The 14995-nt window shown below is 41.4% G+C and overlaps 1 protein-coding gene across 4 annotated transcripts in view; it reads right to left on the reverse strand.

The window, feature by feature from the left end:
- The window catches only part of LOC110515076 (SH3 and multiple ankyrin repeat domains protein 3), a 119422-nt gene that overhangs the window by 38803 nt on the left and 65624 nt on the right, over positions 1-14995 (reverse strand). For all 4 annotated transcript variants that reach the window (XM_036972729.1, XM_036972728.1, XM_036972731.1 and 1 more), the window contains exon 16: positions 3715-3839. In XM_036972729.1, coding sequence (XP_036828624.1) covers positions 3715-3839 — 125 coding nt within the window. The remainder of the gene's footprint in view (positions 1-3714; positions 3840-14995) is intronic.

The raw sequence follows: 14995 nt of genomic DNA on the forward strand, positions 1-14995 counted from the left end.
AAACAGTCTAGTATAACTCTTATGTTTGTTAGCCTATGTTGCTCGCTATGCTATTACATATAGGGTGACAATATTCCGTTTTCTGTCCAACTAGCTTCCATAACATAGGATATAATTTCACACAGTTTCATCATGATAATGTGTGTAGCCTGCAACCTAACTAGCACATTATTGATTTGGTTAACTTTCATTGAGGTAACATCATAAAGGTTTTCTGTGATTGAACTGACTAGGTCCTGAGCTCAGTAAAGGGGAATTTCCAATGCTGTAGGCTAACTTAAAATACTTAAAATTAGGGTTAGGGTTAGGTCATCTCTTTCTGAGTATAATATTATGCATGTAATGAAACAGGCTAGTATTAGGGTTAGGGTTAGGGTTAGGTCATCTCTTTCTGAGTATAATATTATGCATGTAATGAAACAGGCTAGTATTAGGGTTAGGGTTAGGGTTAGGTCATCTCTTTCTGAGTATAATATTATGCATGTAATGAAACAGGCTAGTATTAGGGTTAGGGTTAGGGTTAGGTCATCTCTTTCTGAGTATAATATTATGCATGTAATGAAACAGGCTAGTATAACTCTTAGGGTTAGGGTTAGGTCATCTCTTTCTGAGTATAATATTATGCATGTAATGAAACAGTCTAGTATAACTCTTATGTTTGTTAGCCTATGTTGCTCGCTATGCTATTACATATAGGGTGACAATATTCCGTTTTCTGTCCAACTAGCTTCCATAACATAGGATATAATTTCACACAGTTTCATCATGATAATGTGTGTAGCCTGCAACCTAACTAGCACATTATTGATTTGGTTAACTTTCATTGAGGTAACATCATAAAGGTTTTCTGTGATTGAACTGACTAGGTCCTGAGCTCAGTAAAGGGGAATTTCCAATGCTGTAGGCTAACTTAAAATACTTAAAATTTACCTACCTCATCCCCATACTGTTTATATTTATTTACTTTTCTGCTCTTTTGCACACCAATATCTCTACCTGTACATGACCATCTGATCATTTATCACTCCAGTGTTAATCTGCAAAATTGTAATTATGCCTTTTGCACACAATGTATATAGACTCTCTTTTTTTATTTTTTCTACTGTGTTATTGACTTGTTTATTGTTTATTCCATGTGTAACTCTGTGTTGTTGTCTGTTCACACTGCTATGCTTTATCTTGGCCAGGTCGCAGTTGTAAATGAGAACTTGTTCTCTACTAGCCTACCTGGTTAAATAAAGGTGAAATAAAAAAATATATAAAAACATGCACATTTAGGGGCACTTCTGAAATATTATGGAGCACCCTCTGGCACTGGCCAGGATGAGGAGCCATCTACCTCCTCAGCCACACAGGCCTCTTCAGAAATGATCTCTGAGCCTCAGGATGGGGAGCCATCTACCTCCTCAGCCACACAGGCCTCTTCAGAAATGATCTCTGAGCCTCAGGACGAGGAGCCATCTACCTCCTCAGCCACGCAGGCCTCTCCAGAAATGAAGACCCATTTGTTTCCACTTCTCCCCAGCAGGATTCTTCAGGTGTGTTTGTGCGCACGTGGGTACACGCATGTGTGTTTATGTGTGCATCCCTGCATAAAATAAACACAATGACAGACTGGAAACATGCAAGTTTTTTGCTGACTTCACAAGGCAGCAGTCCAGAACCTCAAAACTGCATGAAAACATGGAAAGAACCGGCAATGAGGATCAAAGAGGAAAGTTAAGAGTGTTGAGCCACTGAGGTATCAGGCAGCCGCGGTGAGAGAGCCACTGAGGTATCAGACAGCCACGGTGAGAGAGCCACTGAGGTATCAGGCAGCCGCGGTGAGAGAGCCACTGAGGTATCAGACAGCCACGGTGAGAGAGCCACTGAGGTATCAGGCAGCAGTGGTGAGAGAGCCACTGAGGTATCAGGCAGCCACGGTGAGAGAGCCACTGAGGTATCAGACAGCCACGGTGAGAGAGCCACTGAGGTATCAGGCAGCAGTGGTGAGAGAGCCACTGAGGTATCAGGCAGCAGTGGTGAGAGAGCCACTGAGGTATCAGGCAGCAGTGGTGAGAGAGCCACTGAGGTATCAGGCAGCAGTGGTGAGAGAGCCACTGAGGAATCAGGCAGCCACGGTGAGAGCCACTGAGGTATCAGACAGCCACGGTGAGAGAGCCACTGAGGTATCAGGCAGCCACAGTGAGAGAGCCACTGATTGAGGTGAGGGATCAAACCAAAGACCCTGTGATAAAGATTGAGGCCCAGTCCTTGTCAGAGGAGGTGGGATCATACCGCTTCAGCATCTGTACAGTGGTGTGGCATGACATCTTGAGCCAGATCCAACATGTGAGCAAGCTGATGCCGTCTCCAAGTATGCATGTGGATGTTGCAGTAAGTCTTCTCAGAAAGACAGAGAGAGGTCTCAGCAGCTACAGGGCAACATACTTTATGACTGCACAAACTTCAACCAAGGATATTTGCGAGGGTATGAATGTAGAGGCCGTTCTACAACAAAAAAGGCTGAGGTCCACAAAGCAGCACTTTTCATTCAAATCATTCTTTGAGTGATGCCCTGAAGACGCTTGTGGTGACATTTTTTCAATGGCGTTGTTGATGCTGCAACCTCAGCCCTTTTTTTCCACAATGTGGGAAATGTGGGAGAGAAGTTTGGAGTGCTGTCAACCTTCCAAAGTCTCTCAAATGAGGAGCTGACAGAACATTGTGAGGCCCTGAGTATGACACTGCACTATAAAGAACACTCAGACTTGGATGGCAGAGAGCTTGCACAGGAACGGAAGAACTTGCCATCGAAGATCATGACCCTGCTTGAGCTGCTGATATTTCTACACGAAATGAGGCTCTCAGAAATGTATCCAAATTTGTGGACTGCTCTCAGAATTTGTCTCACTCTTCCAGTGACCGTAGCTGAAGCAGAGAGGACCTTTTCAAAGCTGAAGCTCATCAAATCCTACCTGAGGTTCACCATGTCATAGGAACACCTTAGTGGCCTTTCTGTCATCAGTATTAACCATATAATTGTTGAGAAGACTTCTTATGATGATGAAATTGATGACTTTGCATCAAGGAAGGCAAGAAAGGTCAGGGTTTAGATGGCATTTGTGCAATTTAGTTTGTATGTTTCTTGTTTGAATACCAATAGTGTAATAATCAGGTTCTCTTCTTTATAAGTTTGTATTTGTGTGATGTTGAATTTGTGAAATTTAGGTTTTATTTGTGTGTTTTTTGTTAGTATTAGTGCAATAATCTGATTATCTTTTTATTTGTATTTATAAACTACAATTTGTTTCTATTTGTCTATTTGTCTGTTCCAAATGTCTGAATAACAATTACAGTTAGTGAAGAATGGTGATCTTTGGGGGGGGGGGGGGGGGGGTTCGAGCCATACAAGTTAGAACTGCCACTGCTGTCATAATGAGACAGGTGCAATGTTGTAATCTCTATACATCTCTATGGTGAGTATGAGGGAACAGAAACACTGTGATATCTATACATCTCTATGGTGAGTATAATGGAATAGATATGCTGTGATATCTATACATCTCTATGGTGAGTATAATGGAATAGATACCCTGTGATATCTATACATCTCTATGGTGAGTATAATGGAATAGGTATGCTGTGATATCTATACATCTCTATGGTGTGTATAATGGAATTGTTGTGATCTATGTGGGAAATGTGGGAGAGAAGTTTGGAGTGCTCTCTTACCTCAATGAGGAAGTCCCCAGTGCGAAGCCCCGCCCTCCAGGCCACGCCCTCCAAGTCAACAGACTCCAGGTACTGCAGCGCCGGGAACGCTGGGGTAGGAGCAAACTCCTCTATTGGGGTCTCCGCTACACACACACACACAAACACGATCTATGTGTCTTAAATTTGAGTTATGTTCAACTGATTTAATATCATTGTCTAGACATTCTCCTAACATAGATACATTCTCCTAACCCTGATAAATTCTCCTAACCCTAGATACTGACTGACAAGTCAGTTACGAACAAATTCTTATTTTCAATGACGGCCTAGGAACAGTGGGTTAACTGCCTGTTCAGGGGCAGAACGACAGATTTGTACCTTGTCAGCTCGGGGATTTGAACTTGCAACCTTTCGGTTACTAGTCCAACGCTCTAACCACTAGGCTACCTTGCCACCCCACATTCTCCTACCTAGATACATTCTCCAAACCGTAGATACATTCTCCTAACCCTAGATACATTCTCATAACCCTAGGTACATTCTCATAACCCTAGGTACATTCTCATAACCCTAGGTACATTCTCCTAACCCTAGGTACATTCTCCTAACCCCAGATACATTCTCCTAACCTAGATACTTTCTCCTAACCCTAACCCTAGATACATTCTCCTAACCGTAGATACATTCTCCTAACCCTAGATACATTCTCATAACCCGAGGTACATTCTCATAACACTAGGTACATTCTCCTAACCCTAGGTACATTATCCTAACCCTAGATACATTCTCATAACCCTAGATACATTCTCATAACCTAGATACATTCTCCTAACCGTAGATACATTCTCCTAACCCTAGATACATTCTCATAACCCGAGGTACATTCTCATAACCGTAGATACATTCTCCTAACCCTAGATACATTCTCCTAACCCTAGGTACATTCTCCTAACCCTAGATACATTCTCCTAACCCAAGATACATTCTCATAACCCGAGGTACATTCTCCTAACCCTAGGTACATTCTCCTAACCCTAGATACATTCTCATAACCCGAGGTACATTCTCATAACCCTAGGTACATTCTCATAACCCTAGATACATTCTCATAACCCTAGGTACATTCTCCTAACCCTAGGTACATTCTCCTAACCCTAGATACATTCTCCTAACCCTATATACATTCTCATAACCCTAGATACATTCTCCTAACCTAGGTACATTCTCCTAACCCTAGGTACATTCTCCTAACCCTAGATACATTCTCCTAACCCAAGATACATTCTCCTAACCTAGGTACATTCTCCTAACCCTAGGTACATTCTCCTAACTCTAGGTACATTCTCCTAACCCTAGGTACATTCTCCTAACCCTAGGTACATTCTCCTAACTCTAGGTACATTCTCCTAACCCTAGGTACATTCTCCTAACCCTAGGTACATTCTCCTAACCCTAGGTACATTCTCCTAACCCTAGGTACATTCTCCTAACCCTAGGTACATTCTCCTAACTCTAGGTACATTCTCCTAACCCTAGGTACATTCTACTAACCCTAGATACATTCTCCTAACCTAGATACTTTCTCCTAACCCTAACCCTAGATACATTCTCCTAACCGTATATACATTCTTCTAACCCTAGGTACATTCTCATAACCCTAGGTACATTCTCCTAACCCTAGGTACATTCTCCTAACCCTAGGTACATTCTCCTAACCCCAAATACATTCTCCTAACCTAGATACTTTCTCCTAACCCTAACCCTAGATACATCCTCCTAACCGTAGATACATTCTCCTAACCCTAGATACATTCTCATAACCCTAGGTACATTCTCATAACCCTAGGTACATTCTCCTAACCCTAGGTACATTCTCATAACCCTAGGTACATTCTCATAACCCTAGGTACATTCTCATAACCCTAGGTACATTCTCCTAACCCTAGGTACATTCTCCTAACCCCAGATACATTCTCCTAACCTAGATACTTTCTCCTAACCCTAACCCTAGATACATTCTCCTAACCGTAGATACATTCTCCTAACCCTAGATACATTCTCATAACCCGAGGTACATTCTCATAACACTAGGTACATTCTCATAACCCTAGGTACATTCTCCTAACCCTAGGTACATTCTCCTAACCCTAGGTACATTATCCTAACCCTAGATACATTCTCATAACCCTAGATACATTCTCATAACCTAGATACATTCTCCTAACCGTAGATACATTCTCCTAACCCTAGATACATTCTCATAACCCGAGGTACATTCTCATAACCGTAGATACATTCTCCTAACCCTAGATACATTCTCCTAACCCTAGGTACATTCTCCTAACCCTAGATACATTCTCCTAACCCAAGATACATTCTCATAACCCGAGGTACATTCTCCTAACCCTAGGTACATTCTCCTAACCCTAGATACATTCTCATAACCCGAGGTACATTCTCATAACCCTAGGTACATTCTCATAACCCTAGATACATTCTCATAACCCTAGGTACATTCTCCTAACCCTAGGTACATTCTCCTAACCCTAGATACATTCTCCTAACCCTATATACATTCTCATAACCCTAGATACATTCTCCTAACCTAGGTACATTCTCCTAACCCTAGATACATTCTCCTAACCCTAGATACATTCTCCTAACCCTAGATACATTCTCCTAACCTAGGTACATTCTCCTAACCCTAGGTACATTCTCCTAACTCTAGGTACATTCTCCTAACCCTAGGTACATTCTCCTAACCCTAGGTACATTCTCCTAACTCTAGGTACATTCTCCTAACCCTAGGTACATTCTCCTAACCCTAGGTACATTCTCCTAACCCTAGGTACATTCTCCTAACCCTAGGTACATTCTCCTAACTCTAGGTACATTCTCCTAACCCTAGGTACATTCTACTAACCCTAGATACATTCTCCTAACCTAGATACTTTCTCCTAACCCTCACCCTAGATACATTCTCCTAACCGTATATACATTCTTCAAACCCTAGGTACATTCTCATAACCCTAGGTACATTCTCCTAACCCTAGGTACATTCTCCTAACCCTAGGTACATTCTCCTAACCCCAGATACATTCTCCTAACCTAGATACTTTCTCCTAACCCTAACCCTAGATACATCCTCCTAACCGTAGATACATTCTCCTAACCCTAGATACATTCTCATAACCCTAGGTACATTCTCATAACCCTAGGTACATTCTCCTAACCCTAGGTACATTCTCATAACCCTAGGTACATTCTCCTAACTCTAGGTACATTCTCATAACCCTAGGTACATTCTCCTAACCCTAGATACATTCTCCTGACCTAGATACTTTCTCCTAACCCTAACCCTAGATACATTCTCCTAACCGTAGATACATTCTCCAAACCCTAGATACATTCTCATAACCCTAGGTACATTCTCATAACCCTAGGTACATTCTCATAACCCTAGGTACATTCTCATGACCCTAGGTACATTCTCATAACCCTAGGTACATTCTCCTAACCCTAGGTACATTCTCCTAACCCTAGGTACAATCTCCTAACCCTAGATACATTATCATAACCCTAGGTACATTCTCATAACCTAGATACATTCTCCTAACCTAGATATATTCTCCTAACCCTAGATAAATTCTCCTAACCCTAGGTACATTCTCCTAACCCTAGGTACATTCTCCTAACCCTATATACATTCTCCTGACCCTAGATACATTCTCCTAACCCTAGGTACATTCTCCTAACTTTAGGTACATTCTCCTAACCCTAGGTACATTCTCCGAACCCTAGGTACATTCTCCTAACCCTAGGTACATTCTCATAACCCTAGGTACATTCTCCTAACTCTAGGTACATTCTCCTAACCCTAGGTACATTCTCCTAACCCTAGATACATTCTCCTAACCTAGATACTTTCTCCTAGCCCTAGATACATTCTCCTAACCGTAGTTACATTCTCCTAACCCTAGGTACATTCTCATAACCCTAGGTACATTCTTCTAACCCTAGGTACATTCTCCTAACCCTAGGTACATTCTCCTAACCCCAGATACATTCTCCTAACCTAGATACTTTCTCCTAACCCTAACCCTAGATACATTCTCCTAACCGTAGATACATTCTCCTAACCCTAGATACATTCTCATAACCCTAGGTACATTCTCATAACCCTAGGTACATTCTCATAACCCTAGGTACATTATCATAACCCTAGGTACATTCTCCTAACTCTAGGTACATTCTCCTAACCCTAGGTACATTCTCCTAACCCTAGATACATTCTCCTAACCTAGATACTTTCTCCTAGCCCTAGATACATTCTCCTAACCGTAGTTACATTCTCCTAACCCTAGGTACATTCTCATAACCCTAGGTACATTCTTCTAACCCTAGGTACATTCTCCTAACCCTAGGTACATTCTCCTAACCCCAGATACATTCTCCTAACCTAGATACTTTCTCCTAACCCTAACCCTAGATACATTCTCCTAACCGTAGATACATTCTCCTAACCCTAGATACATTCTCATAACCCTAGGTACATTCTCATAACCCTAGGTACATTCTCCTAACCCTAGATACATTCTCCTAACCTAGATACTTACTCCTAACCCTAACCCTAGATACATTCTCCTAACCGTAGATACATTCTCCTAACCCTAGATACATTCTCATAACCCTAGGTACATTCTCATAACCCTAGGTACATTCTCATAACCCTAGGTACATTCTCCTAACCCTAGGTACATTCTCCTAACCCTAGGTACATTCTCCTAACCCTAGATACATTATCATAACCCTAGGTACATTCTCATAACCTAGATACATTCTCCTAACCTAGATATATTCTCCTAACCCTAGATAAATTCTCCTAACCCTAGGTACATTCTCCTAACCCTAGGTACATTCTCCTAACCCTATATACATTCTCCTGACCCTAGATACATTCTCCTAACCCTAGGTACATTCTCATAACCCTAGGTACATTCTCCTAACTCTAGTTACATTCTCCTAACCCTAGGTACATTCTCCTAACCCTAGATACATTCTCATAACCTAGATACTTTCTCCTAGCCCTAGATACATTCTCCTAACCGTAATTACATTCTCCTAACCCTAGGTACATTCTCATAACCCTAGGTACATTCTTCTAACCCTAGGTACATTCTCCTAACCCTAGGTACATTCTCATAACCCTAGGTACATTCTCCTAACCCTAGGTACATTCTCCTAACCCTAGGTACATTCTCCTAACCCTAGATACATTATCATAACCCTAGGTACATTCTCATAACCTAGATACATTCTCCTAACCTAGATATATTCTCCTAACCCTAGATAAATTCTCCTAACCCTAGGTACATTCTCCTAACCCTAGGTACATTCTCCTAACCCTATATACATTCTCCTGACCCTAGATACATTCTCCTAACCCTAGGTACATTCTCATAACCCTAGGTACATTCTCCTAACTCTAGTTACATTCTCCTAACCCTAGGTACATTCTCCTAACCCTAGATACATTCTCCTAACCTAGATACTTTCTCCTAGCCCTAGATACATTCTCCTAACCGTAATTACATTCTCCTAACCCTAGGTACATTCTCATAACCCTAGGTACATTCTTCTAACCCTAGGTACATTCTCCTAACCCTAGGTACATTCTCCTAACCCCAGATACATTCTCCTAACCTAGATACTTTCTCCTAACCCTAACCCTAGATACATTCTCCTAACCGTAGATACATTCTCCTAACCCTAGATACATTCTCATAACCCTAGGTACATTCTCATAACCCTAGGTACATTCCCCTAACCCTAGGTACATTCTCATAACCCTAGGTACATTCTCCTAACTCTAGGTACATTCTCCTAACCCTAGGTACATTCTCCTAACCCTAGATACATTCTCCTAACCTAGATACTTTCTCCTAGCCCTAGATACATTCTCCTAACCGTAGTTACATTCTCCTAACCCTAGGTACATTCTCATAACCCTAGGTACATTCTCCTAACCCTAGGTACATTCTCCTAACCCTAGGTACATTCTCCTAACCCCAGATACATTCTCCTAACCTAGATACTTTCTCCTAACCCTAACCCTAGATACATTCTCCTAACCGTAGATACATTCTCCTAACCCTAGATACATTCTCATAACCCTAGGTACATTCTCATAACCCTAGGTACATTCTCATAACCCTAGGTACATTCTCCTAACCCTAGGTACATTCTCCTAACCCCAGATACATTCTCCTAACCTAGATACTTTCTCCTAACCCTAACCCTAGATACATTCTCCTAACCGTAGATACATTCTCCTAACCCTAGATACATTCTCATAACCCTAGGTACATTCTCCTAACTCTAGTTACATTCTCCTAACCCTAGGTACATTCTCCTAACCCTAGATACATTCTCCTAACCTAGATACTTTCTCCTAGCCCTAGATACATTCTCCTAACCGTAGTTACATTCTCCTAACCCTAGGTACATTCTCATAACCCTAGGTACATTCTTCTAACCCTAGGTACATTCTCCTAACCCTAGGTACATTCTCCTAACCCCAGATACATTCTCCTAACCTAGATACTTTCTCCTAACCCTAACCCTAGATACATTCTCCTAACCGTAGATACATTCTCCTAACCCTAGATACATTCTCATAACCCTAGGTACATTCTCATAACCCTAGGTACATTCTCCTAACCCTAGATACATTCTCCTAACCTAGATACTTTCTCCTAACCCTAACCCTAGATACATTCTCCTAACCGTAGATACATTCTCCTAACCCTAGAGACATTCTCATAACCCTAGGTACATTCTCATAACCCTAGGTACATTCTCCTAACCCTAGGTACATTCTCCTAACCCTAGGTACATTCTCCTAACCCTAGGTACATTCTCCTAACCCTAGATACATTATCATAACCCTAGGTACATTCTCATAACCTAGATACATTCTCCTAACCTAGATATATTCTCCTAACCCTAGATAAATTCTCCTAACCCTAGGTACATTCTCCTAACCCTAGGTACATTCTCCTAACCCTATATACATTCTCCTGACCCTAGGTACATTCTCCTAACCCTAGGTACATTCTCATAACCCTAGGTACATTCTCCTAACTCTAGTTACATTCTCCTAACCCTAGGTACATTCTCCTAACCCTAGATACATTCGCCTAACCTAGATACTTTCTCCTAGCCCTAGATACATTCTCCTAACCATAGTTACATTCTCCTAACCCTAGGTACATTCTCATAACCCTAGGTACATTCTTCTAACCCTAGGTACATTCTCCTAACCCTAGGTACATTCTCCTAACCCCAGATACATTCTCCTAACCTAGATACTTTCTCCTAACCCTAACCCTAGATACATTCTCCTAACCGTAGATACATTCTCCTAACCCTAGATACATTCTCATAACCCTAGGTACATTCTCATAACCCTAGGTACATTCTCCTAACCCTAGGTACATTCTCATAACCCTAGGTACATTCTCCTAACTCTAGGTACATTCTCCTAACCCTAGGTACATTCTCCTAACCCTAGATACATTCTCCTAACCTAGATACTTTCTCCTAGCCCTAGATACATTCTCCTAACCGTAGTTACATTCTCCTAACCCTAGGTACATTCTCATAACCCTAGGTACATTCTCCTAACCCTAGGTACATTATCCTAACCCCAGATACATTCTCCTAACCTAGATACTTTCTCCTAACCCTAACCCTAGATACATTCTCCTAACCGTAGATACATTCTCCTAACCCTAGATACATTCTCATAACCCTAGGTACATTCTCATAACCCTAGGTACATTCTCATAACCCTAGGTACATTCTCCTAACCCTAGGTACATTCTCCTAACCCCAGATACATTCTCCTAACCTAGATACTTTCTCCTAACCCTAACCCTAGATACATTCTCCTAACCGTAGATACATTCTCCTAACCCTAGATACATTCTCATAACCCTAGGTACATTCTCCTAACTCTAGTTACATTCTCCTAACCCTAGGTACATTCTCCTAACCCTAGATACATTCTCCTAACCTAGATACTTTCTCCTAGCCCTAGATACATTCTCCTAACCGTAGTTACATTCTCCTAACCCTAGGTACATTCTCATAACCCTAGGTACATTCTTCTAACCCTAGGTACATTCTCCTAACCCTAGGTACATTCTCCTAACCCCAGATACATTCTCCTAACCTAGATACTTTCTCCTAACCCTAACCCTAGATACATTCTCCTAACCGTAGATACATTCTCCTAACCCTAGATACATTCTCATAACCCTAGGTACATTCTCATAACCCTAGGTACATTCTCATAACCCTAGGTACATTCTCCTAACCCTAGGTACATTCTCATAACCCTAGGTACATTCTCCTAACTCTAGGTACATTCTCCTAACCCTAGGTACATTCTCCTAACCCTAGATACATTCTCCTAACCTAGATACTTTCTCCTTGCCCTAGATACATTCTCCTAACCGTAGTTACATTCTCCTAACCCTAGGTACATTCTCATAACCCTAGTTACATTCTTCTAACCCTAGGTACATTCTCCTAACCCTAGGTACATTCTCCTAACCCCAGATACATTCTCCTAACCTAGATACTTTCTCCTAACCCTAACCCTAGATACATTCTCCTAACCGTAGATACATTCTCCTAACCCTAGATACATTCTCATAACCCTAGGTACATTCTCATAACCCTAGGTACATTCTCCTAACCCTAGGTACATTCTCCTGACCCCAGATACATTCTCCTAACCTAGATACTTTCTCCTAACCCTAACCCTAGATACATTCTCCTAACCGTAGATACATTCTCATAACCCTAGGTACATTCTCATAATCCTAGGTACATTCTCCTAACCCTAGGTACATTCTCATAACCCTAGGTACATTCTCCTAACTCTAGGTACATTCTCCTAACCCTAGGTACATTCTCCTAACCCTAGATACATTCTCCTAACCTAGATACTTTCTCCTAGCCCTAGATACATTCTCCTAACCGTAGTTACATTCTCCTAACCCTAGGTACATTCTCCTAACCCCAGATACATTCTCCTAACCTAGATACTTTCTCCTAACCCTAACCCTAGATACATTCTCCTAACCGTAGATACATTCTCCTAACCCTAGATACATTCTCATAACCCTAGGTACATTCTCCTAACCTAGATACTTTCTCCTAACCCTAACCCTAGATACATTCTCCTAACCGTAGATACATTCTCCTAACCCTAGATACATTCTCATAACCCTAGGTACATTCTCATAACCCTAGGTACATTCTCCTAACCCTAGGTACATTCTCCTAACCCTAGGTACATTCTCCTAACCCTAGACACATTCTCATAACCCTAGATATATTCTCATAACCTAGATACATTCTCCTAACCTAGATACATTCTCCTAACCCTAGGTACATTCTCCTAACCCTAGGTACATTCTCATAACCCTAGGTACATTCTCCTAACTCTAGTTACATTCTCCTAACCCTAGGTACATTCTCCTAACCCTAGATACATTCGCCTAACCTAGATACTTTCTCCTAGCCCTAGATACATTCTCCTAACCGTAGTTACATTCTCCTAACACTAGGTACATTCTCATAACCCTAGGTACATTCTTCTAACCCTAGGTACATTCTCCTAACCCTAGGTACATTCTCCTAACCCCAGATACATTCTCCTAACCTAGATACTTTCTCCTAACCCTAACCCTAGATACATTCTCCTAACCGTAGATACATTCTCCTAACCCTAGATACATTCTCATAACCCTAGGTACATTCTCATAACCCTAGGTACATTCTCCTAACCCTAGGTACATTCTCATAACCCTAGGTACATTCTCCTAACTCTAGGTACATTCTCCTAACCCTAGGTACATTCTCCTAACCCTAGATACATTCTCCTAACCTAGATACTTTCTCCTAGCCCTAGATACATTCTCCTAACCGTAGTTACATTCTCCTAACCCTAGGTACATTCTCATAACCCTAGGTACATTCTTCTAACCCTAGGTACATTCTCCTAACCCTAGGTACATTATCCTAACCCCAGATACATTCTCCTAACCTAGATACTTTCTCCTAACCCTAACCCTAGATACATTCTCCTAACCGTAGATACATTCTCCTAACCCTAGATACATTCTCATAACCCTAGGTACATTCTCATAACCCTAGGTACATTCTCATAACCCTAGGTACATTCTCCTAACCCTAGGTACATTCTCCTAACCCCAGATACATTCTCCTAACCTAGATACTTTCTCCTAACCCTAACCCTAGATACATTCTCCTAACCGTAGATACATTCTCCTAACCCTAGATACATTCTCATAACCCTAGGTACATTCTCCTAACTCTAGTTACATTCTCCTAACCCTAGGTACATTCTCCTAACCCTAGATACATTCTCCTAACCTAGATACTTTCTCCTAGCCCTAGATACATTCTCCTAACCGTAGTTACATTCTCCTAACCCTAGGTACATTCTCATAACCCTAGGTACATTCTTCTAACCCTAGGTACATTCTCCTAACCCTAGGTACATTCTCCTAACCCCAGATACATTCTCCTAACCTAGATACTTTCTCCTAACCCTAACCCTAGATACATTCTCCTAACCGTAGATACATTCTCCTAACCCTAGATACATTCTCATAACCCTAGGTACATTCTCATAACCCTAGGTACATTCTCATAACCCTAGGTACATTCTCCTAACCCTAGGTACATTCTCATAACCCTAGGTACATTCTCCTAACTCTAGGTACATTCTCCTAACCCTAGGTACATTCTCCTAACCCTAGATACATTCTCCTAACCTAGATACTTTCTCCTTGCCCTAGATACATTCTCCTAACCGTAGTTACATTCTCCTAACCCTAGGTACATTCTCATAACCCTAGTTACATTCTTCTAACCCTAGGTACATTCTCCTAACCCTAGGTACATTCTCCTAACCCCAGATACATTCTCCTAACCTAGATACTTTCTCCTAACCCTAACCCTAGATACATTCTCCTAACCGTAGATACATTCTCCTAACCCTAGATACATTCTCATAACCCTAGGTACATTCTCATAACCCTAGGTACATTCTCCTAACCCTAGGTACATTCTCCTAACCCCAGATACATTCTCCTAACCTAGATACTTTCTCCTAACCCTAACCCTAGATACATTCTCCTAACCGTAGATACATTCTCATAACCCTAGGTACATTCTCATAATCCTAGGTACATTCTCC

The sequence above is a fragment of the Oncorhynchus mykiss genome, unplaced genomic scaffold (genome assembly GCF_013265735.2).
Source record: "Oncorhynchus mykiss isolate Arlee unplaced genomic scaffold, USDA_OmykA_1.1 un_scaffold_191, whole genome shotgun sequence".
Taxonomy (NCBI): Eukaryota; Metazoa; Chordata; class Actinopteri; order Salmoniformes; family Salmonidae; genus Oncorhynchus; species Oncorhynchus mykiss.